Raw genomic sequence first — 27,719 nt, forward strand, 5'->3', positions numbered from 1 at the left:
TACTGTTGTTTACTGCTTTTTCTACAAAAAAATTGTCACGCCAGGTAGGCCATGTTTTTTTCGTATTAGATGCATTGTATGTGAGACGTGGTTTATGTACACAGCGCTTTGTTCACTACAAATGAGCATGATTTCCCACACTGACTGCAGTGAGAAACCTTTATGTAGATATGCAACTATTCAAGCCATATTGTTTTTTATGGCTTTCGAGACATATATTTCAACTATTGTATACCACTACTTGTATTAAAAGAAAGTTTTACGGTCCCCTGGGGTAGTATTAAGTTAACCATGCCTGCTAATGGTCATTAACTATAATCATGTCTAGACAGTTGTACATATGTGAATACCGTATTTTTGACATAGGAGTACATCATGTGAATCATTAGTGGTTCAATTATTTACCATAAGTTGTATCAATTGAAGTTCTTGACCCCTTATGTTAATTTACAATGAATAGTAGTATTTAGAATATAGTAGTTATTTTATGCATTTGTCTTTTTAGGTATCCGCCCCTGAAGAAGGGAACAGGGTTTCCCGAAATGCATTGGGCGACGCTTCGACGCAAGTGATGTTAGCATTGCAATATGTCATGTAGTAAACTGTAAAGACAGTAATTAGTTTTTATGTAGTTTTGTATTAGGTAACACACTACAGCAAGATACAGTGATATATGTATATACCGTATGCATTGAACTACCAAATGACACACAAACATGTATATCAGTCATCATTGTGATAATCGGATTGCAAACAAAATAAATCTTACACTATCATGATTAATTGATAGACTATGTAGTATATATTTTTTCAACAGTTTTGAATTGGTTTAAATGTGAGAAAGGTTTCTCTAGACACAGTGCAACCTGCAGGTAGGCTTTGCTTACCTTTATAATTTATAGTGTTCACACATACTGTGTAGCCAACACAGTTAGCAGTTTGCACCCTTTGATTAGAGTTACATACAATAGAAAAATGTAGAGTGCTCCTCTTCCCTTTTGAATTCTAGTATAGTCACTTTGGCACCCAGAGGTAGCACCACAACCAACAGAAGTAAGAATAAAAATTGTTTGATTACTAGATACAATTATGGCATCATTCGATAGCATAACACGCATTACAGAGAATAGAGCCAACACCATGACTTATTCCAATGAAGAAGCAACAGACATTTATGCTCTAATCAACGAAATCAAACTAGTAGGTACACAAGGGGGATCCACCATACAAAGATTGAAACAACTTGAATACCTAACACGAAGACAATTAAATCAGCGACTACACGCTTCTACGTTGGTATAATACCATTGAGCCAAACGAATTCCACGAGGTTTAAGAATTGCTTTATGACCGATGCTATTCAGATTCCATCTAAACCCTAAATTCATGGATAAATGGTTTTCAATTTAAAATAAATGCTCGCTCGACCTTATATATATATATTTTTTTTTTATTGATGTAAGATGTTGAATCACATAGTCACATAGTCTATCACATAGTAAGAAATACAGTGGAGTCGCCTACAACCCCATCGGGCCGGCTACATGGACTCACAACAGAGAAAGATGGTGTTAGTTGTACACAGCCCATCAGCCGACATCCAGCGGACCGGCGGCGTGTTATCAGATAAACCACAAATTGTCGTCAGTGCCATATTCGCCTACATACTCGTTAGTAGTCTTACATTTTCACCTTTTTTTTTTTGTCCTGAACAGAACTGAAATTAACAATATACTACCCAACTTGTAACTCTCTATTCGCTACCAATACTCTGCATCACAGCATCCTCCCACCTCAGTACCAATACTATACAGTAGTTCGCTCTCTGTCGCACCTTCAGATTTGTACACTACTCAGTGTCCGCTTCCGAATCCGACGTGCCAAGATTTAGTAAATATGCACGGAGGAACCCCCAATAGTCCCTAGGTCTAGATCCGATCGGCAACTCCTCCTCGTATGTATTTAGCGTGTCTCGACAATAAACCATATCTTCAATCCAGCGCTTCACCTCCGGGTTCCTCCTGCTGTTCCAGTGGAGGGATACCCTTCTTTTGGCTAGCAGTAGTGCAACAACACAGAATTTGCGTTTCAAAGCTCTAAGTTGTGGAACAATACCCAACAGACAGACTTTCACTTCACACAGCAAGGAAACTCCGAGCATTTCATTCAAAACTTGCACTACCTGTTCCCAGTATCCTGCCACTTTGCGACAGTGCCATGCCAGATGTATGAAGTCTGCATCGTCTTGGTTACATCTGCAGCATTTTGAATCGTCCCTCAAGCCGTATTTAAACAGTCGCTGAGGCGTATGGTACACTTGATGCAAATATTTGTAATGTATGATTTTCAGGTTACCGTTTGGCGTCAACATGCCAGTAAGCATACATGAGGAATCCCATTCTGCATCCGTTAGAGGCTCTACCAGCCCTGTGTTCCATTTTTCCTTGGCCCTGTCTGTGTTACCCCCTACTGCACCCTGTATGCTTGCGTATAGCTTAGACACCAGGTGAGACGCTGTGGGTGTAGTGAGGAGCAGTTGCAAGGGTTCAAGTGTTTTTGGTTCTTCTGGGTGTGTGGGGTAGTGTTCCCGAAGTGCCCTTTGTAGCCTGTAATAATTAAAGCTAAAAAGCGGGGACGGGTTGCTGATGTATTGCAACTTGTCCAGGGTCTGGAATTCACCATTTGTGTACAGGTCACCCAGTGTGTCCGAGCCAGCCCGTTTAAGCAGATCCATGCCAATTTGCTCTTGTGTGACCGAAAGGGCCGGGTGATGTGCTAGTGGAAGCCTCGGCGCGTATAATGGTAGGTGGTTTGCTGCCTTCCCCATCAATCTCCATGCCTCCGTGGTCGCATTTACCGGGTTGATATCGTGTTCGTGTAGCCTAGGGCGTTTATGTGTCAGTATGTTGGCTAATGGAATCGGGTTCGCATCGCCCGCTTCAACAGCCACATGTGTCAGAAAGGGTATATCGTGGTACCAGAAGTGCGCAAATTGCGCTTGAGCGCATAAGTAGTATAGGTAGAAGTCTGGGACTTTGAAACCCCCTTTAGCATATGGCAGTGTCATGGTGCGCAGTTCCATCCTTGCCTGTTTCCCTGCCCAAAGCAAACTGAGTACCAACGTATTGATATTACGGAATACTGCAGCTGGGGGTTTGATCGGAATATTGTTGAATAAATACAGGAACTTCGGTAGAAGTACCATTTTTACGATCGCGGTCCTGTCCGCCAAAGACAAGGGAAGTCTATTCCATCTTTTAATTTTGTCTTCAAGGGCCGCTATGGTACGCCCGTAATTTGTCCGAATTACCAATTCCGGGTCTCTGTGAAACCATATTCCCAGATATTTCGTTGGTTCCTCCTGCCATTCCAGCGGGTAGTCTAATTGTGTTGGGCGTGTGCTGTCCGTCAGCGATAGGATGAGGGATTTATCCCAATTTATCTGCAGTCCGGACTGTTGCCCAAATTTTATGTATTCCCGGATTCAAGTGCTGTGCAGGATTTTTCACATACAACACCATGTCATCCGCATAAAGCGAGATATGTATGGGTCTCGATGGCATCTGAAGCGCTGAGTAGTGATGGTGTTGCCGGATTTTACAGGCCAGCGGCTCCAAGATTAATGCAAATAACATCGGTGATAGCGGGCAACCCTGCCGGGTACCCCGGCTTATGCGAATGGGTTCCGAAATGTACTTGTTTACTCTGATTCGTGCAGTTAGGTTAGTGTACAGCATTGATATCCATCCTAGAAAGATCATCGGGAATCCCATACGCACTAGTACTGCCTGAATGAAGGGCCAGCCAATAGTGTCAAACGCCTTTGCAGCGTCAAGCAACACTGCCACAGCCTTCGTCTCAGGGGCCAGATAGTGTGCCAGTGCAAACAATGTGCGGGTGTTATGTGAGGTGGACCTATCGGGGATGAATCCGGATTGGTCGGGCCTTATTAACAAGGGCATAAGCGGTTTCAGCCTATCAGCCAGCAGACTAGCTATTATTTTTGTGTCCACATTTAATAACGAGAGAGGGCGGTACGAGTCACATTTGTTTTCGTCCTTGCCCGGTTTTAGCAGTGTGATGAGTAAAGCCTCCCTCAATGACGCCGGCAGCGTCTGGGCCTCATGTGCCGCCCCATACAGACGCACCAAGTGTGGAGCTAGTAAGTCCGCATACTTTTTATAAAATTCCGTTACGAAGCCATCAGGCCCCGGCGCCTTGTTATTCGGCAGTCGCTGAATGGTGTCTGTGACTTCTTCTACCGTTATCGGGCGTTCCAAATATTGCCTATGCCCATCCGCTAGCCATGCCAGTTCAACATCCGCCATGTAGGTCAGTAAATCAGCCTGTGAGGGCGATGAGCGTGCCTTATAAAGCGCGCCATATGTATGCATGAACTCTTTCAATATCCCCTTAACATCAGTAATCACCTCCCCGGAGTCAGTACAAATGGACGTAATATTTTGCGTTGGTTTACCAGAGCATATTTTAGCGGCCAGTTCCCTGCCCGGCCTGCCCCCCTCACCATATCTCCTAGCTGTTGCCCGTCTAGACACATATTGAAGTTCATCCGTTGCGAATTTATTATGTTCTGTCAGCAGCGCTTGGATGTCCCCCAGCACCTTTGCATCCCCTGTCTGGGTGTATGTCTGTTCCAGTGCGTTAATGGCATGCTCTCGTGTGTGCAATTGCTGTCGGATATCTTTCAGGATGCCTGAGGACGTACTAATACAGACTCCCCTAATTGTGGCCTTAAAAGCCTCCCACAGCAAACCCGGGTCCTCAGTCGATGGGCCGTTTATGTCAAAGTAGTCTACTATTGCCTTATGTATGGTGGTATCATATACAGGGTCTCGCAGCGCAGCTGCATTGAAGCGCCATGTGAAGGGTGGTGGATCATATTGCGGGATACTGACTTCCAGCATCACTGGATTGTGATCCGACAATGTACGTGGCAAGTGTTTAATATCCACAACCCATGACAATACTTCTCGTGTACCCAGCCAGTAGTCCAGCCTGGACCAGCTGTTATTTGCCGCGTTAATGTGTGTCGCCGTTGTGACCCCTGGGTTACGCACCCTCCACATATCTACCACATGTAGGTCCTCCATGGCGTCCTGTAGCATCGACCTGGCATTCCCATGTTGTTCCAATGTATGTGCTGCCCTGTCTAGAGTGTCTTGTAGTGTAACATTGAAATCGCCCCCCCATATTATGTGATCTATTTGTAAGTCAGCGATGGTGTGCCATACATTACTGAAAAACCCCGGATCATCTGTATTAGGTCCATACGCATTAACCAGCAGCATCTTCTGCCGTCTAACTGAGCCAGCCACAACAACACTTCTCCCATCTGTATCCCTGTGTACTCCTGTGATCTCAAAGTTCGTCCCTTTCTTTATTAAGATGCTCACCCCCCTAGAGTAAGACGAGTAGCTCGAGTTGGTGACGGATTCCGCCCATTTAGTACCCAATGTGGATGTGCTGTCACGTGCCAAGTGTGTTTCCTGCAAGAAAACAATGTTAACATGCAATCGGTCAAAATATGCAAATAATCGCCTAATCTTTTTCGGGTTGCCTAGACCCCGCACATTCCAAGTGAGGAACTTCAACGTATTACGCTGTGACAGTACTCTGGACATTTATACTGGCATTTAAGATCATATCACTTAGGAGGAGCAGTAGCCTTCTCAGGTACAACGCAATTACGACGCATTGGAGTGTATTGTGCCAAATCCATAACAGTGCAGAGCGATGGAATTTAAAACCTGCATGGCTGTGTATGGTCAAGGAGATCGCCATGCTTCTCAGATACAGATTTCGTAGCTCTTTAACCTCTGATTCCCTCTCCCTCCCCCCTCCCACTTTAGCAACCAAACTTTGCCAAAGCCATCCCCTGATAAACAGTAACCTCATTTGAGAACTTGGTTTGGGGCGCACCCGCCTAGGGGTGTCACCAGGGTCACACATCTCCATCCACAGAGTGGACGTGGACAGACGCTTATTTCGTCTTTAATGTTGTTCGCTTATTAATTCACCCCTCCCCCTCCACCCGCCAACAAGAAACTCGTGTAGTTTACAGTCTAACCCAGAACAGCAAACTCCTTTTTAGCCCAGGCCTACAGTTTGGCAGAAGTTCGAGTCAGTGCCAGTTATAAGGACCGGCCCGAGGGCCTGCCAGTGTAAGTCTTCCCGAAACACAATCGCCTGCTAGGGGTGTATGTCATACCCCTGATCCCAGTGGCCTGTCACATACCTTCTGGAAATCGCCGGCCCCTCGAGTACTCACTGCGCGTATGTACAACTCAGGCCTCGCTGCTGCAATCGACAGTTCGAGTGGCGTGTCTCTGTATGCACCTACAGTTTCTAAGTTGAGTCTGACGCCAACTTGGTGCAACTCGGCAGGTCGAAATATCTAGTTCCAGTATTTGGACGACCATTCCAACCTCGTGGCATTTCCAGGGATATCACGTAGAAATCGCAGCACCTCCCGTCATTCCACATCGCTCGTCGATTCCGCTCTCTCCTGAGCTTTTCGACGCTTCCCCTGCTGTTTGATGAATTCATGTGCAGCCTGCACCGTCTTCAGAATAATAGGTTTACCCACGTTCGTGATTTTGAGTTTCGCGGGGTACAGCATTGCGTACTCCAGACCCAGATCCCTCAATTTCTTCTTCACTGGTGCAAATTCTTTCCGCGCCAGTTGGACCGCCATGGTGTGATCAGGATAGAACTCCAGAGTGTTTCCTTGATGTGTGACTTTGCCCATGTCTCTGGCGAGCCTTAGTACGGTGTCTCTGTCTCTGTAATTAAGCACACGGGCTATGATCATTCGTGGGGTCGCTCCTGACTTCGGTACGGGTGCCAGTGAGCGGTGAGCTTGTTCAATCAGAAACATCGGGAAGAGTTTGTCAGCGCCGAATATGTCTTTCAGGAGCGTTTCGATATAAGTTTCCATTCTCCCAGTGTTGGTGGATTCCGGTAGGCCAGAAATTCGGAGGTTGTTCCGCCTGGACCTGGCTTCTTCATCTTCCACCCTAGCGCGCAGGATCTCTACCGTCTTCTCCAAGCCCCCGCATTTCTTCGATGTAGTGTTATGCTCGTCTTCCACTTTGGAAATCCTCTGTTCCGCCTCAACTATGCGCTCGTCGTGTTTCTCTATCTTGGCCGCCATGTTGTCCACTCTTTGCACCACGCTGTCTAGTTTGCCATTCATCTCCTGCAGGCTCTGCTGGATTGCTCTGAGCACCGACTCCATGCCTGACCCCTCCGCCATTTCTCCTTCGCCTTCTACTTCTGGGGTGGGTACCGTAGTTTTCTGCTGCTTTTTCGTTTCAAATGGGAGCTTGGTTTGTTGTTTCTCCAGCTTCCCCATGGTCCACTGTGACAGAGGTGAGGTAAGTGCGGTCGACCTCGGGCTACCTGCTGGTGACGTGCTGGCTGCTGGTGTAGCGTGGGTTGCCGGCGGCTTGGATCCCCACCTTGGAGTACGTCTATTCATCAGCCTCAGCGGCCGCTAGGAGCGTCTTTATTTGTACAGTTGTTCAGGCGGCAGTCGGACGCCAGGTCTCATGCATGCGCGGTGGTATCAGTACTGTACAGTGCCCATTGCCTGGCTTTTATGGGGCTAGAACCTTTGTTGTCGGCCATCACCGGTTTGCGTTACATGTCCATGTGGCATTCAGACAGGGTCTACGCGCCACTGTGCTCCAGGCTCTAATCACCGCCTTCTGCGAGCGCTCAGTGCTGCAGGCGTGCAATATTTAGGGCCGCGGGATAGCTGCCGCCTCCGTGGTTGTTACTGCAAGGCACACTCACCTTGCATCCACTTTCTATGCCGTTCGCTGCTACCCCCTGCGGTCAGGGACTTCGTCTCTCCAGTTCCGTGGGCGGCCGTTGCTGCCGTTCATGTGCGTTCCAGCGCCTCCGCCATCTTGCCTCAGCTGGAACGCACAGCGAAAGTCACCGTTACCCGCTGTTTGGACCGACCTCCTTCGCTCTGCAGCCTCACACCGTACCTGGCCTCTCCAGTCCGCTCAGTCACCGCTATCCGGCCGCCACAGCAGTCGCAAGTCCTCACTTATCGCCGATGCTGATGAGCGCCAGGCGCGGCCATTTTGTTCCGCACCGGCAGTGTCCCGTTCTCTCGCTGTTTTCTTGCCGTTTTGCCAGCGGTCAGTCACAGAAGGGCCATATTCGTGTCGGCCACACGTTCCGATGATGAAAGCTGTCCGTTTCGCAGCTGCATTGGTGGGTTAAAGGGGTGAAAGGGCGTCCGCAGTCGCGTCCGTCCGGCGGAGCTGACACATCAGCCAGCCATCCCGCAGTGCGCCCTCTAGCGCCCTCGCTCGACCTTATATTGCTGATTATTGAGGAGCTGTCTAGTACAATCAGAGAGCTTGATAGAGAAATATTTAACATCAAGAAAGAATTGGAAATCAGCATAGATGAACAGATCTGGGCTAAAACACTAGAGGATCTGAATGTTAAACTTGATAAATACAGCAAGGAATTACAAGAAGGCAAAATAAGAAAGTATCGCCGCGACACCATCGATTACAAACTCAACGAAGTGTATACGTGGGCTGAAATCTACGCCAAGAAACGATTTACCAAACCAAGAACAAACACATCCAGTGAGGAAAGTATTACCACAGACCAGGATATAGCAACAACACGTCCCCCTCTATCTAGAACCGCACCAACTGTGGCAACCCAGGTATCAACAGACAATCAAAAGAGAGATACATCAGGAGCATTCACCTCCACAACAGCGGACTCGTCTTCTTTTTTATTACAGGCCACACAGACAGGGCAACCACCGCCTGGAACCCAGAGACAACAGTTATTACAAGAACAAACAAGCGGCCCACCAGGAGAGGACAGGGGAAAAGTACTAAGAAGTGTGAAGAATGTAGCCTGATTATAAACATTTTGTCTATAGAATTGACTCAACAACAATTAACTACCCTGAATAAGGGGATGAGTTTTGTTCCCACGAATGACACTACTCTACTATCTACGAAAGTGGCTTTGTATAAACTAATACGAAAGTTAAGATTACGTCATTACTTCTCGAATATTTTACAAACATGCGAGGATGTTAATGTACCAGATGATGTGAATATATTCAAACCGAAAAGTGTGTATCATGCGCCAGTGTCACACAAAATCATAGATTTTTTTGAGGAGACAGTGAAGCGTGACTTGATGAAGATTAAATACAAGTCCACCACAAGAGCCAATTTCAGTAAGCATGAACAAAGGATTATTCAGAATATAAGCCAAAATGACAAACTCACACTGAAACCTGCCGACCAAGGAGGTGCTCTTGTTGTCATGGACACGGATTATTATACCCGTAAAGTTGATGATCATGTTAATGACATCAACACATACATTACTCTTGACAGTAATCCTACGAACATCCTACAGAACATTTTACATCAATATCTACAGAAAGCCAAGGAAGCTGGAACCATCAATGATGAACAGATGGCATATTTAACGACGCAGAACCCCTAAAGACCACATCTTTACATGACACCTAAAATACACAAACATCCCACTGACCCACCCTTCCGCCCCATTGTGGCAGGGTGCAGCTCAATCTTTGATCCTGTCGTGAAATATTTAGATCATTACCTTCAGAAATTTGTTCAGGGATGGTGTACCTACACCAAGGATACGACGCATTTTCTCAAGAAAATAGAAACAATACAAGATATGTACAGCCAAGATTGGATATTATGTACAATTGACGTCACTGCACTATACACGTCCATTAATCATGAAGAAGGTATGGAAGCGGAAGAATGGGCACTTCTTCAATTAGATCTTCCTGAAGACAAAAGTATATTCATCTTAAAACTGCTACATTTCTGCCTCAATAACAGTTATTTTCGGTGGAAGGATACATTTTATGGACAAATGACTGGTACAAGCATGGGATTTTCTGGGGCACCAGCCTATGCGAACATCTTTATGTCCAAATTTGAGGAAGACCATATCTTAACGAATGTGGCGAGGCAGACAGGTCTCGTTCAATATTGTCGGTATATCGCCGACATATTTCCAATTTGGAACAAAGAGCGAACAGAACTGCACAGGTTAATATCACAACTTAACGACAAGAATCCCAGAATCCAATTCACATTTACTATGAGTAACAGCGAAGTGAATTACCTGGATGTTAAGATCACAAAAGATGATCAGAATCGCACACTTTCGACAGATATCTTTACGAAACCAACAGATCGCAACAGCACGCTATTATTCTCTAGTTTCCATCCTAAAAGCCTCATCACTAATCTGCCATATTCACACTTTTTGAGGATTAAAAGGATATGTACCAGTCCGGAAACCTTTAATACTCAGGTACAAGCTCATCGTATCAGGTTTGAACAGAGAGGGTACCCGCCAGAGATACTTGATCAAACCATTGATAGACTGGCGATAGTGGATAGACAAACTTTACTTAATCCTATGCCTAAACTACAGAAAAAAGGTATTACATTTGTGTCAAAATATTCTACTGCCTCCAGCAGAATTGAAAGAATCATTTTGAAGAGATGGGAATTATTACATACTGAAAACGATTTCAAAGGAATTTTCCCTGAGAAACCCATTTTTGCCTACACCAGGGGAAAAAATCTCATGGATATTATGAGAACCACACACAAGAAGACAACTGTTGACGAATATAGAGGCACCTTGCGGTGCTTACATTGTGTACACTGCAACAACATAATTACAGGAAACCATATTGTACACCCGACATCTGGCAAAAAAATACAATTACGCCATTCTGGCGATTGCAATACCACCAACATCGTTTATTGTCTTAAATGCCCGTGTGGAAAGCTATATATAGGGAAGACCAAACGCAAATTGAAAGCTAGGCTCACCGAGCACAAAAGTAACTTTAGATGTAAAAGCAGAACAACATCTGTTGCTATCCATTGGATTGAATCGAAACACAATATTGCCCAACTGAGAGCACAGATCATCGAAGTTGTTACCAAACCAGAAGGTTGCGATAACAACGCTAAACTCCTACAAAGAGAACTGTTTTGGATTGAATATTTATGCACGCTGATACCGAATGGTCTTAATGACAGAATTGATTACAGTTGTTTCCTATAGATGTGGAAACAGGATCACATACATATAGTTTCTTCGTTACAACCACAACTTGAATCACTAAACTTCATTCGCATGGCTATTAATATTACACTCCTTATTCACACCAGACTGTTTTTTTCCCCTCACACCAGACCGTTTTTCCCCCCCACACTTCACAATAGAGTTTTTTGCTCATGCCTATAGACATGACATATATGTGTCTTTTCTTCACTGACATCTGTGCACCGCACATTAGGTATTGGTTTATAACCTTGAAGTACCCTCTATGGGCTATGTCCAGAACTGCAGTATTTAAAGATGAATTCCCATGTTTATATTGTGTAGAACTTACTAACTATCACTAGATTGTGACTACCTTAGGTAGAGGGCACACATCATGCAACTATAAGTATATGTACTACTTTAAGGGGAACTGATTATTTGTTTTTAGTCAATAAGTCAGGGTATGGGCAACATAATGGACACCACATCAGAACGAGCGGCAATTCCTCTGAAATATGTGGTGTTAGCTTTGTTAGGTAATATCGGCAAGTTAAACATTCCAGTAGATTGTAACTACCTTTTGGTAGAGAGTAGCGATCAATAGAATACTATGTCATTGTTTAGTAACACACGTTAAACAATTTACTCACTTGTAGCACTATTTTGTGGGTAACAATAAGAGTATATGATTTGGTTCTAATAGGGATGATCCAACATCTTTGTTTCTACAATCGTAGGGTTTCAGTTATAAACAGGTCTCGTACATTTGAGTATGTATTGATTCGTACGTCCCCCCCAACATTTACCATATATTTTTCGCCATCAGGCAATGACATTTTACATCCGAGCACGGGTCCTGGTTTAGACATCGTCATACGTTCGTGGACTGTTACAAGTATTTTCTGGTTCTACTAAAGTGGTTAGATAGTCACATTCATTTACTTTTCACCGAAGTTAGTCGCTTAGTTACAGTCTAGATACTGATTATGTACTACATATCCCACCAGGCCATACCTCCGGGTGGTCCCGAATAGTACTACTTAAGCGTTGTATGGTATCCGTCCGCGGTTTACTCGTACTCGCGAAGTCTGTCACGGCAGCACGCTGCAGCAGTTACTAGTCGGTAAGAATCCTCTAGTTGTGACATTTACATTTCCGTCCACATAACATTCAGTTTTCATTGTGGGTTCTTGTTCTGCTTTGTCGTTGTAGAGAACATTAAAGCTGATTACACCGTACCATCACTTCAGAACAGATTGAATGCACAACAAGGTACCACGGACACTATGTAGTTTCGCATTATGTACTAGCTTCGTTTCCAGTCAGTTCAACTAATACTTTGTATACGTAGTCACAGCTAGAAAGTTATCACCATAAGTATTCATTCAATGGAGAGAATGTCCAAGTTAGTTATTAGACTGGTATTGGAGTAATGAGAGGTTGATCATAATATGAATATCTTACTTCATGTTTTATAGATCGCGAACTAGATCGTATACATCACACGTTAAGGAGAAGGTTGCGGGTTGAAGTTACCACTAGGTATGCTCAATGCATTTCATTAATTATTGATAAATATCGGTCAAATTAGAGTATAATCGCTTATAGTTACACGTTTATTTCAGAGTTCCATTACTCCCCGCCAGTAGCTGTTATACTGTTGTTTACTGCTTTTTTCTACAAAAAAATTGTCACGCCAGGTAGGCCATGTTTTTTTGTATTAGATGCATTGTATGTGAGACGTGGTTTATGTACACAGCGCTTTGTTCACTACAAATGAGCATGATATCTCACACTGACTGCAGTGAGAAACCTTTATGTAGATATGCAACTATTCAAGCCATATTGTTTTTTATGGCTTTCGAGACATATATTTCAACTATTGTATACCACTACTTATGTTAGAATAAAGTTTTACGGTCCCCTGGGGTAGTATTAAGTTAACCATGCCTGCTAATGGTCACTAACTATAATCATGTCTAGACAGTTGTACATATGTGAATACTGTATTTTTGACATAGGAGTACATCATGTGAATGATTAGTGGTTCAATTATTTACCATAAGTTGTAACAATTGAAGTTCTTGACCCCTTAATTTTATCTACAACGAATAGTAGTATTTAGAATATAGTAGTTATTTTATGCATTTATGTCTTTTTAGGTATCCGCCCCTGAAGAAGGGAACAGGGTTTCCTGAAAGGCATTGGGCGACGCTTCGACGCAAGTGATGTTAGCATTGCAATATGTCATGTGGTAAACTGTAAAGACAGTAATTAGTTTTTATGTAGTTTTGTATTAGGTAACACACTACAGCAAGATACAGTGATATATGTATATACCGTATGCATTGAACTACCAAATGACACACAAACGTGTATATCAGTCATCATTGTGATAATCGGATTGCAAAGAAAATAAATCTTACACTATCATGATTAATTGATAGACTATCTAGTATACATTTTTTCAACAGTTTTGAATTGGTTTAAATGTGAGAAAGATTTCTCCAGGCACAGTGCAGTCTGCAGGTAGGCTTTGCTTACCTTTATAATTTATAGTGTTCACACATACTGTGTAGCCAACACAGTTAGCAGTTTGCACCCTTTGATTAGAGTTCTATACAATAGAAACATGTAGAGTGCTCCTCTTCCCTTTTGAATTCTAGTACTGTCCTAAAGACTCCATCTGGGATTCAAAGGGGATATTCTGCAGGATTTATCATCTTATATAAGGCAACCCTACCCATCAGTGACGATGACCATTTCTTTCATTGTTGTGCGTCCCCCTTGTAGGCTTTGAGGAACTTCCCCTGGTTCTCCCTTATAAATAGCTCCCAGTCTCTAGTTAGAAAGATCCCTCACCTGTATGCCCACCCCCAAGAGCCTGAAGTAAACCCGGAGTGCACCAGGAGGTGATATCTGCCATGATTCAGCACATTGCAATTGTTCCCCACCTGGTGTGTTCTTGCAGGAGAATGATGTGTGGGTTTTACTTCCCTAGATACTTCCACATTATTCCACTCTTCACCTTTCTTCCTAAACCATAAATATTTCAGGTGAGAACCTTAATAGTGGGGTTAGGGGGATACATGTACGGTGTGTTTGGCACTAGGAATGTTTACCTCCCTAATGCTGTGAATTTACCCACAACCATCATAAGACATCCCCACTGCCCCCACCACACCACTCACTTCCCAACCTCCTTGTGCATCGGATCAAAAACTATCTGCCTCCCTAACGCCTGAGGTGTCGGTTGCCGTAACTGCATTAACCCAACACTAGACACCTCTTGAGGTAGGGCTGTGGCACATGGGTGTGCCCCGCTGTGTTCCCTGTATGCCCATACGGCATCTATCTCCCTCAGGACCCCCTGGATTAGACTGTTTTGTCTTATACTTGTCCCGGTCGGCCCATCTGCTCTTCAAATGATCATGTCTTCTGTCACCTGGGTGACTACCAGGTGGCTGTTTCCTTCGACTCTGCCCCAAAGTACTTGAAGCTGCTGTCCCCTTCATCCAAGCCTTTCGCTAGGGCTTCCCATTTGTTCTTTAAATCCTAGAATTGGTTGTGTTGAATGTCCGCCACCACTTTCCCCTCCGTTTCCTCCTGGGCCCTGGTTGTGACTGCTGTGAAACTTTTGCCTGAGCCCCAGTTGGAGCTGGTGCCGGGCTTTTGCCGGGGCCCCTGTCCCTTCTACTCCTGATCCCTGGGCAACATGCGGGTGTCAAGCGGAGGGTACTTTGTGATTCCAGCAAGTCCCACATTGCTGCAGCTGTCTGAAATAACTGTGGGTCCCCCATGTCGCTGATCCACAGTTTCGCTGGGAAGACCAGAGTGTACTTCAAGTTCAGTGATCGCAGATGACATTTCAACTGCATGTTGTCTTTGCAGTGCTGTGGTGTAGCCGGGTATATTTTATTGTGGTCCTCTCTATACTCCAGGGACGGTGGGTGTAGGCAACCTGGAGAATGTGGTCACAGTTGCGGAAGTTGAGCAAGCGGGCCACTATGGGTTGCGGGGTCCCCCTGGTATCTGCAGCTTGCATGTCACCCTATGTGCATGTTTTACCATAAACATCTTCAAGGCTTTGCTGCAGAGTACAAAGGAGACAGTCCCCCATGAACAGTTCTGCTCATTAGCGCTCTGCATTCACTGTGACCCCCCCCCACCCGCACATTGTTGCATCGGGAGCAGTACTCTGCTTCCACCAACTTGTATTGCAGGCGCTCAATAGCATTTTGGAGGGCATTTTCTTGTTATCATGGACTGTGGGTTCCAGCATACCAGCATGCTTACGGTTGCCCCACTATGTCAACTTCTTGCGGTCGGCTTGAGGAGGTCATGGTCTAGGACAACTGTTATTTTTCTGCCCCATGGCTGTATGCGCTTCCAGGCCCTAAATCACATCCATTAAAAAAAAAAAACAGCAAAAAAAACCAATAGTTGTATATTCAAAAGGTAGAACCAATCCAATCATAGACATTACAGTAATATGCCACATATATGTTCGTCCTGTCCCAGTTGGGGTCAGTGGCTCATAACCCATAATCAAATGAAAACAAAGCTTCCTTTGGGATATTAAATTCAACATCTGAATTGCAGCAAGCACAAAGACACTTATTCTCACACCACTTATACAGAGGTGAGTTAAATTATATATCCAAGGCCCAAACACAAGAAATAGAAAATATATTTATTTTATTCTTTTTAAAAAAAACATATATAAAACCTATCCAGCTCAATTACTCATTAAAAACCGCATCGTAGAAAATTACATACATTTCAAGTTCATACATCAATATATTGCTAGATGTGGCTAAGAAACAACAACAAAATTATCAATAGACAGTTCATTACATCACCAAATTATATAACCAGAAAAAACATATATACAGGAAAAAACAGCACGATATGCCATGGAGAGTACACAAAAAAAAACCAGTACAATTTGTCATAACAACAACACATCCGTGTTGGAAACGCATTGGAACTGGAACTCAATAAGTTGTACCTAATTCAATATCTTTAGTTCCAGCCACTACACGGATTCTGTACTCAAGCATTGATGCCTTTCGATGGCCAAAATCCACTTAAACCATCTTCTTCAAGACCAAACCTATGACTCCCACAACATCTATGTGATGTCAGTGTTAGGTCGTATACCTGTATTATAAAACACATTTGTAAGTGTCCATTATTCCATATTGTGTTTACAGCACATGGCATATGAGCAGATGACAAAAAAAACACATTTATTTGCACCTAGTACTTAAAATTAACATTTGCCTGTATGGATTTTTCAAAGCCACATAAAACAACCTTTACAATTCTAACCAAATTATGTCAGAAATCAAATGACATAACTATTAGATTGTGTGGGCCCACTCATTGAGCATACAAGCTTAAACTCCCCCTACTCATCAAGGCACATTCAAACAGTCATACAGGCTATATGAAATGCTCTTACTCAAACATATCATTAGCCTACAAACATCTTTTTCCCCATCTAAAATGCTGTCCTCCATCTTATGAGAGCATCAGCATTAGGTCTGCTAAAATATTATACAGAGGAGTTTCTCACATTATACTCACTGTTCAGTTATTTAGCTACTACCTAACGTAAACACGATACAGTGTACTAAATGGTTCCTTCTGTTAACCTGATCCAACTCTCTATTGTAGGGGATCAATCTGGGGGGAAATAAAACCTGCCATCAGGTCATGTTTTTCCTAACCTCTCATAGCCTTTTTGCATAATGACATCTAGGGAGAACTCATAATAACCAACTCTCACTTTTTGCAAAGAACTACCCAAGGTAACCTTACACTTTCCTGTGGGTGCTTTTTTTATGTAAGATATTCCAACTGCACTAAGGAGTCTGCCACCCTCCTACGCGCAACACCTCACATGTAGAAATATTCAAGAAGAAAGCACACATACCGGTTATCGTTGATCTAATAGTGCATATGGTTAAAATATGGATAATGATATTGGTATTCCTCATGATGACTCTTTAAATCCCTTTTTTAAATAGAAAAACCACTTGGACTGCGCCCTTCGTCAATTGAGCATGAAGAGTGCAAAAAGTACTATTGTGAGTACCACTACAATTTATGGGTTTCAAAAGCACTACTAGGGAATAGTTAAATGTTTTGGAAGTATAATCCAATAATTTCCCTAATTACCTATCTGAGGATATTAATGGTAATAGACCATTACATCACTAGACTATACTGCTCACTCGGTTATAAAATACCACAGTATTCACATTTAATCAAATCGCACCCAGAAGTTTTAATTTCAGACTCAAAATATATATATGCGCACACACACACTCTCTCTCTTTCTCTTTCTCTCTCTCTCTCTCTCTCTCGTAGGGTGAATCTAAATATGAGTCTTTCTTAAAAAAAAGTATTACCTGTTTATATTAAAACCTGAATATATATATATATATATATATATATATATATATATATATATATATATATATACGCACACACACACACACACACACACACACACTCTCTCTCTCTCTCTCTCTCTCTCTCTCTCTCTCTCTCTCGTAGGGTGAATCTAAATATGAGTCTATCTTAAAAAAAGTATGTCCTGTTTATATTAAAACCACCTGTCTTGTTTCTGTGATTTTACCGATACAATCCCGGTGGTTAAAATCTAAGAACCTCCCCCCCGCTAGTACGCACAACACATACATGGGAGAATCACCAAAACCAGCAGTTAAGGCTAAGAACCTGTAAGTATGGTTTGACAACAAATTAACGCTCTCTCAGCAGACCAATGCAACTGTCTCCGCCTCCCGCTTTCTTATAAAGAAAATAAGGAAGATTCTTATCCAGTCCAAACTGGATTACTGCAACAGGCTTTGTTTGAACATACACGGGCAGTGTTTAAAACCGCTTCAGATCGTGCCAAATACAGCAGCCCGGCTATTGGTCAACATTCCCAGGTGCAAATCGGTAGCGAGATTTACAGTCTGCACTGACTTCCTGTATTACAACACATCAAATTTAAGGCTCTGTGTCTGGCCAACAAAGCACTGAATCACAAAGGTCCTTTCTTTCTTCAAAACCTTTTTGTCTGGTATGAACCAACCAGACACCTCCGTTCTACAGGGGTCAGACTCTTGACAGTGCCCAGAATTCGAACATCGCACTGGGGTGGCCGCAGCTTTCCCTTTGGCACCTCTAAACTCTAGAACACTCTACCGAGTGAGCTCAGAAGTGCGAGCTCCCTTCCACCTTTAGATAAGGACTAAAAACCTGCCTATTTCAGAACTAGACTCTTGTGCGGGCTTACTGTGTTCTCAGCGCCAAGAAGACACCTCCGGGCATTTGTGCGCTTTTTAAATCCCGTTAACATTAACATACCTTTTAATATGCGGTCTGACGCACAGATACGATACCTGTAGTGTTTAGGTAAAAAATTGAAACAATGCTACATCGGAACCTCTCTTTTTATTTCGGCCGCAATCTTGTTAAACAGCTGACTGGAGGTAGGTCCTACGCCACAAGCTGTCCCATTAAGTTGAGGCAACAGTCTACGTGGCCCTCAGGTGTGGGAAACCAGGTAATTCCACCCCTCCTCGCTGGATTGCCATACACAACTTGGACCCGGAAGTTCAGTTCAGCTCTATAGTAAAAAGTGCTGCCATCTTTAAATGGATAAAGTAGATTGAAAACTGCTTATGATTATGCACCTATGATCAATCGGGCTGTTTTATATTGGCAAAAAAAGGGGGGTGGGGGTTGCATATAGCGGGCTCCATAGCAATCTCGCAAAATCCAACTGAGACTGAAAGTAAAAAATGTAAACATATTTATAAAAAAGCTGATCTACAACTTCAATATATCCCACTACCCATCTATATATCGAGTTCCCAAATTAACAGAATTCTCTAAGTTTCAAGCTAAGGCCATAAGTTCCTACTGAGTCAGTCAGTCATCATACTGGACTGAAAAATACCTCCAGGCTCAAGCTAATCTGACAAATGAAAATTCCTACTCTCCCAATGAGGAAAACGTTTTTCGGCTACAAAGATGGAATCATTGGTGCCAAACTGATCACAGAACACTTAAAATTGATCAAAATGATATCCCTCCATGAAATCAAATTTATTTTACAGGTATGAACATCAATAGATGGTTATTGCAGTACTACCTGGAATTAGTTATAGCAAATATGGTTCACATATTAATGTCATCCAGTCTTCTCTGGAATTGAGGCCCTCATTGATAGTCCCTATTTTGCAAATATACCATTGTTCTCTGTTCTTTCTTTTTATCTCAAAGTCTCTCCCCGTCTGCTCATTTAAATTTGATCAAGGATGTACCATCTGAACTCATTGCAGTCGCGATTCAACTTAGAAAAATGATCAGCGAGTGGTGCATTTTCTATTTTGGTCCTCAATGCTGATTTATAACCCATAATACAGTTGTCCAGTACAGAGTCCTGCTATCAATATGATATGAGTTTCATGCGTTCCAGTTCAAAACATAAGGAGACATTGGTGATAACATAGCATGAAGACAGCAGTCTGACTGGCAGTGTATAATCAAACATAAAAATATCAAAACAAAAAATGTATAACAGTAAAAAATTATGAAGAAAAAAAGCAAACAAACAGTAGGTTCCAAATAGTTTGGGCTATAGGTTCTGAGCAGGAGGATGAGCAGCAGGGAGGCAATTGCGGTGCCTGGAGGCATAGGGTGAAACCACCCTAAGCTTATATCTCATTCACACTTTTCAATCATTCATTGCATTACATGACCTAGAAAGGGCACCTCCTGTGTACAGCACACTCACCGCTTGGCATCCCAGTCTATCAGAGTCCTCGCATCCAGCAGTCGCTTCTATGTCCCCACTATGGTTCTAAGGATACCCCTCTTCCTCCATACTGAGACCGCCGGGGTAGACCCTTCTAGGTCTCCTGGGTTATCGAACGCTTCTAGCACCTCTTCCCAAAATGTTGCAATAGTGCGTCTATGGTTGCCTTATGCTTTTTCCCTACGCAGAGCTTAGCCTTCTACTTTTGCCCTGTCTCTAACTGCTGATTCCCATCTCACCGCCAGTGGCCCAGCAGCTGCTTTCCACGTCCTACTAATAAGTTGTTTAGCTTCTATAAATGCCAAATTCCAAAAACCTGCTACCCACTTTCTTGGGCTCAGCATGGAAACAGACCCAGTAGACAGACCTCCAAGGTACAGGGTAAATGCTGGTGTAATGTCTCATTTATCCTCTGTATCATCTCATTCCAAAGCGCCTGCACATTGGGGCAGGACCATAGTGAAAATGTGTCTGCGTTCTCAAAAGTGCAGCATGGGCAGCACCAGGGAAGAGTGTGGGGGGTGTCCCCTGTAAATAGCAGTCACCCTCTTTGGGGTGAGGTAAGTCTGATATAAATAGTTACATTGGATCACCTTAAAAGGGGTATTGTGGGATACTTTCTGTGGGGAGGCCAGCATCTGAGTCCAATCCTTGTCTAATAAGGCTCTGCCCAGCGTGGTCTTCCTTTTGCCTCAGAGTGCATTCTGGTTCCCGAACCATCCTATTTAGAGCCCCATATAGCCATCTGCAAAACCGGATGTGGCTGCGACTGGTTTCCTCCACCTCCCCACAAAGCTCCAAAGGCACTAACCGGGGAGTCTGATATGAGAAATTGCCTTGGAGGTAAGTCTCTCATTTCAACCAGGACTTCCAAGGGTACCAGTGTGCCAGCTTAATAGCAGTCTCCAACCATAACCAGTCCTGCATCTGTCCAAGGTGCCAATTAAGCTTCGGTGAAAATATTGAGGGAGTAACCATGAGGGAGTCCCACCAGAGGTAACAAAGGAGCAAAGAGTGGGGGTCTCCCGTCCGAAACACAGTGTTTCCAAAACTGGAGCATCGTCTGCAAAAGTGTTCTGTTCGTCCTTGCTTTGGCATTCGCCTCAGGAATTGGGCAGGTAACCTTTTCAGGTGTACTTCCTTTGCAGCCCAATTCAGCTAGATTCTTACCAGATTGCTGGTAGGCTATCCACTGGAGTTGGGCTGCCAGGTAATAGAGCTCAAAGTCAGAGGTTTCCAGTCTCCTTTCCAAAATAGTGGAAGCATGACTAGAGATACCTAGTCTCTTTCCCCCATCACCGATATGCCTTCTTCAAGTCTACGGCCTGCAAGCCAGCTCTGGAACCCTCAAGTCGACAGGAGGCAAACAGTACCGGCGTAGATAAGGGAATGCTACACTGGGGAATGAATCTGCACTGGTCAGGGTGAATCAGAGCTTGAATGTGGCGGTCGTCACATAGCTAGTATTTTACCCAATATGTTTAAGTCCTTATTCAACTTGGATAATGGGCGGTATGCCGTAGTGGGCGCATCGTGGGCAGTTGTCTTGGGGAGAGCGATAGCCACTGCATTCCTTGTAGTTGCCGGGAGTTCAGCTTTACTCAGGGATGTATTGTACATGGCTGTCAAGCGTGGGGCCATTGATGCAGCAAAAGCGGAGTAAAACCCCGCTGGCACAAGGAAGGAAAACAACCTGCTTCCAATACAGTGCTCTATCAGCCTGATTCATCAAGCCGAAATCGGCTCGCAAAGGCCCAGATTCTGAGAATCCGGCCCTTTGCGAGCGCTATTTTTGCATTTGGGATTCATCATCCCAAATGCAAAAATCGGTAATAGCGATTTCGCTATTTTGCGAGGAATTACATTTAAGGAATCTCTATTTGAGATTCCTTAAATGCAATTCATCATCCATTTAAAAATTGCGAATTCGCAATTTCGGCCCGCTATTTACCGCGAGGTCAAACCTCGTGGTAAATAGCGAAAACTTAGAAAAATGCTTTTAAAAGCATTTTTCTAAGTTGCATGTTGCACACACACATGTCCTTTGGACATGTGTGTGCGCAACACCTGTTTCAATTTGCATTTAAGGGGTGCTACAGGGTGTCCGTTGGACACCCCTGGCACCCTTTAAATCGCTATCTAATTTGCGATTAGCAAATTGCTAATCGCAAATAAGGAATACTCCCCATTCATTCCTATGGGCCTTTTGGCGCATAGGAATGAATGGGGAGTTATTCCTTATTTGCGATTAGCAATTTGCTAATCGCAAATAAGGAATGTGTAGGAATCGCATTTCTTTATGCAATTTCTACATGAATCCCGTTTTGCAAGTCCTTAATAGCGATTCGTTATGAATCGCTATTAGGGGCTCGCAAAACGGGAGAATGATGAATCAGGCTGTAAATACCTCAGTGTATGTTTTATTTGAAACTCAGCTGGGAGGCCATTGGGGCCTGGGAATCTTTCCATGCACCATTTCTCAGAACACGCCCTTGAATTCCTGGAGTGAAATTGGGCCCTATCGAGTGGGGGAGGGGGGGGGGGCAAAATCCCCAGCTATAGAGGGGCAAGAAAGGTTTTGATGTCCCTTCTCGTGGCGTCTGGGCATTTCCCATAGAACTGCATATAATAGTCATGGAAGACCCCATTGTCTCCACTTGGGAATAGATTTGTCGCCTTTCAGGGTCCATCACTGATATTCTAGGGTTCCCGCGTGACTCGGGCGAACTAACCAGGCCAACAGCCTGGCGATATAGTCCATGTAATTGTGACACCAGAGTTTCTCCAGTAAGACACAGTATCGTTCTCTGGCTTCAGCCAACATCGCCCTCATGTCCGGGTTAGCATCAACTTGGTTACCTAGGTCGTGGAAGGTCCCAGCTAATAGCACTATCTCACGGTCCAGCTCCTTTCAAACCCCCAAGGAGGTCCATATACAGTGTCCCCGTATTACCACTTGAACAGCCTCCCACTAGGCAACGGCAGTCCTAGGACATGTCTGTGTTATGCGGAAATAGTCCAAGATGTCCTCCTGATGGCCATTCCAATAGGTGCTGTCCTCTAGGGCAATAGGGCAAAGCCACCATGTATGTACCAACGGCCGGGTGACTACCAACCGATGCCTGTCAGGAGTGGGTTATGGTCCGAAATGGTGTAACTGAGGTACTAAGAATGGTAGAAGAGTGGACAGAGGGGCAAGATCACAGGACTTTATCCAATCAGACCTCGAGAGCCTATAAACTCGAATAGAAGGAATATTCCCTGTCCCCAGCATGTTAAAACCTCCACACATCCTCTAGGCCCCAACCTGCAGCTCAGTCTCAAAACCCCTTCACCACACTATGTACAAAAGCCCCTGGAAATGGAGTGGAGCGATCCAAAAAGGTGTCAGCGACACCATTATAATCCCCTCCAAGAATCATCTGGACAGAGAGCCCAGCCGATATGATAGTTGAGTAAAAAACACCAGTTGGTCTTGGTTGAGGCATATGTGCTATCCAGGGTTAATGGCTTACCATCAAGTCACCCCTCTACTTGAACATATCTACCATCCCTATCAACATGTAAGTGCAGAACTTCAAAGGGTTCACCAGCCTGGTTCCAGATCAGTGCACCACTGGAATAAGCAGAATATCCTGTGGTGTATACCTGTCCACTCCAGCACCGCCGAAATCAGTGCGCCTCTTTAGCAGTGAGATGTGTCTCTTGTAGGAGAGCTATGTGTACTGCCCGAAGTTTAAGAAACCTATATTTGGTGCAGCTGTACCCATGCTCTTTTATACCAAGGGAGTAGTTTCAGCTATGTATGTTTCATGGTTCTGGTCATGTAACGTATGTTGATCTAGGACATGGGTACTCACAAACTTTCTCTCGGGGGACAAATTTACAGTGTGGTTTGCGGCCGAGGGCCGCACTGGTGGGGGCGGGGTCAGAGGGGGAGGGGGCGGGGCGAAAGCAAAAACAAATTTTGACCATGAGGTTAAACACAGGTCCTTGCAGCAGACACCTTCGTCCACTGAGCCACCAGACCCAGCATACACACATCTTTCTCTCTCTCTCCCTCCTTCTCTCTCCCTCTCTCTCCCTCCCTCTCTCTCCCTCTCTCTCCCTGTGTCTCCCTCTCTCTCTCCCTCTGTGTCTCCTTCCCTCTCTCTCCCTCCCTCTCCCTCCATCTCCCTCCCTCCCTCTGCGTCTCCCTCCCTCTGCGTCTCCCTCCCTCCCTCTGTCTCCGTCCCTTCCTCTGTCTCCGTCCCTCCCTCTGTGTCTCCCTCCCTGTCTCCCACTCTCCCTCTGTGTCTCACTCCCTTTCTCCCTCCCTGTCTCCTACTCTCTGTTTCCCTCCCTCCCTCTGTGTCTCCCTCCCTGTCTCCCACTTTCTGTTTCCCTCCCTCCCTCTGTGTCTCCCTCCCTCTGTCTCCCTCCCTCTGTCTCCCTCCCTCCCTCCCTCTGTGTCTCCCTCCCTCCTTCCGTGTCTCCCTCCCTCCCTCTGTGTCTCCCTCCCTCCCTCTGTGTCTCCCTCCCTCCCTCTCTGTTTCCCTCCCTCCCTCTCTGTTTCCCTCCATCCCTCTGTCTCTCCCTCCCTCTGTCTCTCCACTCTGTTTCCGTCCCTCCCTCTGTGTCTCCCTCCCTCTGTGTCTTCCTCCCACTCTCTGTTTCCCTCCCTTCCCCTGTGTCTCCCTCCCTTCCCCTGTGTCTCCCTCCCTGTCTCCCACTCTCTGTTTCCCTCCCTTCTCCTGTGTCTCCCTCCCTCCCTCTGTGTCTCCCTCCCACTCACTGTTTCCATCCCTCCCTCTGTGTCTCCCACTCTGTTTCCATCCCTCCCTCTGTGTCTCCCTCCTGTGGTAAATAAATAAATAATACCTCTCTTTTTGACTAGATATAACAATAACAGATAGCTCAATAAATAAGAGTCAAGATTCGAGGTAGTAGGAGTTTGCAGGTTTAATACAGCATAAAGGACAGGAACAGGACAACCTGCACGGACAAGATCTGGGATGAGCGCTCCTCTTTAATAACAGTGCACAAGTATATATACTAAAACAATTGCATTACAGTACATACGATAGGCGGAGCAGTGGGTGGGGTGCGTAGCAGTCGCGAAAGATAAGGGTGAAAATGGGTGTAACAGGAGGCGTGGACAGGGCGTATACATAGATATGTGATGTAAACGTAACAGAATATGTCATAAATGGGGCGGAAACATGGAGGGGGCTACCTAAGGAGCCGGGACCTCTAACCTAGGACCTCTAACCTAGTGGTGCGCGCAAACTGGCAATGACGTGTTACTGGGAGAAGCTGGGGGCTATGACTTCTGCGCTAGAGGGAGAGACTGAAGTCTGGAAAGTCAGAGCGACATGTACCTAAACACTATCTAGTATCTGATGTTTAGAGAACATGTTGATAGAATCCAAAAGTTATCGGGGTAAAGGCTAACAGATTCTAAGACTGGTGCATGAATTATTCTACATGTAGTGCGTGTTGAGGAATATTAAATGACCATTAATACAGTATTTCTCTTACATGGAGACGTAAAGGCTAGACCATGACGGAAACTATTGATGCGATTCAGTAGCTTAGGAATGCAGAGAAGGAGGGCTGGACTGATAACTAGAATCATAACATACTCTTGGCAGACTGGCAGGCAGAGCCAGGCCGAGCCGGGCACTGTGAGGCAGGAAGTAAGTGAAGGGTCAGGAATACAGGTGGGGGCTGTATCGCTCCTCAGCGAGGGCTCAGGAGACAGGAGCTGAATCTGGTGTCCGGGCCCTTTTGAGGCCTAGAAACGGGGACTTTTCAATGAAATAACGTGCACACTGAGAAACGTGGCAACGTAACCTTACATAGGCCTAATACTCGTTGTATTCACGAGAACTGGAACTGGCATACTAGAGATGGACACAACTGTAATTGCGTCTTTAATCGATCATGGGGAATACATATGCATATTAATCATGCACACATAACATGAGATGGGGAACACGTAGGGACACAGAACATGGCAAAATTTACTTTTCCACATTCCCTCCTTGTCACTACGTTTCCATCAGGAAACATCAATATTCATGATACCATCTATCATTTCATAGAGTATCATTTGCTCGTCTCGAATTGTCTTGGAACGGGATTTAGGACGGGACTTGGGACTAGGAATACAAGAGGTAGCACAAATGCCGCAAATCGCAGGGCCACATTGTATACAGAGGCAGCAACTGAATATGATCGCTACTGCAATACCTAGAAAGGACAATACTTTCCATCCCCAGGCGGAAATTATACTCCAGAACCAACCGGACCATGCCCAGGTGCCTGGATTTTGGTGTAACAGATGGGCAATTTTATGAAGTCTGGTTATAGCTGAATAAACAGACGGCGCGTTATTAGGAATGAAAATGCAGCAACTAGATCCGATGACTCTACATGCTCCTCCTCTATCGGCCAGTATGACGTCAAGAACGAGACGATTTTGGAGCACGACAACTCTCATAGCAGATTGCTCTTCGGTTAGGTTACCTAGAGCAGAAGTAGTTTCAGTCACTACCGCTTCAAGGGTTCTGGTTAATCTACGTATCAGTTTACTATTCGAGACAGTACCTAAGTAGGGAAAGAAACCTTTATTGAGATCTATATATTGTTCTAGAGCAGTTTCAGTATAATCAACAATCGGGAGTCCTCTCTTGTGTCTAGTATGTACTAGGTGGGAGTTCCTATGATAGTCAGGTGGGGCTAGAAAAACTGGTGGCAGTAGGAAGGCAATGTAACAAGTTCCCTCCCAATCGAGGGGCAAACGAACATATGCGGTCTGACCACAAATAAAATAAGAATGACGTGAAGCTTTGAAAATAGATTTCCCACTGTCACTATACTTGACAATAGTAGTACAATCACTATGTCCTACATGTGCGGAACCATTATTTCTGACACATAATTCACCTTTGACTGGTAATACTGACATAGCAGGTAAGTCTGGAGTAGAATCAGACTGAACATTCAGGACCATGAAATTCGAAGAATAATTACCCAAATTGTAAACTTCATTTTCTAGATCTAACCCTGTTCTGTGGGGAAGACCTTGCTTGTCTGGAAAACATGTACTGTTCAGAAAGGACATATCAGTTGAGGATGACGTTAACGTGGACCATGCTCCACATGAACCGTTATGTGAAAATGGATAAGGAAACAGTGGCAGAACTCCCTTCGGTGTCTGGAAAGGGGGGAGTCGACCACACACCCAACAATTGGTGGCATTGCTGGTCTGGTGTGAATAATGTAACATGCGGATAAATTAATTGTTTCGCATAGCAAGACGATAAGATAGTTCATGAGGAGGCAGATCACTAAACGTGTGTTCTACTGTAGCATTAGAAGACTTATTTACATGAGAAATTGGAAAACATAAATGAAATGCATAACTCGTGCAGCTAACCATCAGGCTGAGAAACAATAGAAAACTGAGAAAAACGATACATCGGATTGAGTTTTGACTAACTCTCTCACTATGGGGGTCTATTTCATACATGTCAGATACCTATTTAACCGTTTCACCTAGGGGAGGACTTAGACAATTAAACTGGCTGACTTAATTTACTAGACCGTAGTTTCAACTTATACTCCTGTTGCGGAGTTTTCTCTAACAGGGGAGACTTGGTATCAATGTCATTTGCGGGACAGTCCTTAAGAATAGTATTTTGGCAGTCTTTAGGTAAAATGCAGTCCTTGGCAAAAGTTTTAGGTTTTAGTCCGTGAAACTTCT

The 27,719-nt window shown here is 44.4% G+C and overlaps 1 protein-coding gene across 1 annotated transcript in view; it reads left to right on the forward strand.

Moving 5' to 3' along the window:
• POLN (DNA polymerase nu) overlaps nucleotides 1-27,719 on the forward strand; it is a 2,689,548-nt gene that overhangs the window by 27,518 nt on the left and 2,634,311 nt on the right. The window contains exons 2-3 of the mRNA XM_078678603.1: nucleotides 12,606-12,669; nucleotides 13,290-13,381. Coding sequence (XP_078534729.1) covers nucleotides 13,356-13,381 — 26 coding nt within the window. The 5' untranslated portion in view covers nucleotides 12,606-12,669; nucleotides 13,290-13,355. The remainder of the gene's footprint in view (nucleotides 1-12,605; nucleotides 12,670-13,289; nucleotides 13,382-27,719) is intronic.

This window comes from Lissotriton helveticus, chromosome 2_2 (assembly GCF_964261635.1).
Source record: "Lissotriton helveticus chromosome 2_2, aLisHel1.1, whole genome shotgun sequence".
In the NCBI taxonomy this organism is placed as follows: Eukaryota; Metazoa; Chordata; class Amphibia; order Caudata; family Salamandridae; genus Lissotriton; species Lissotriton helveticus.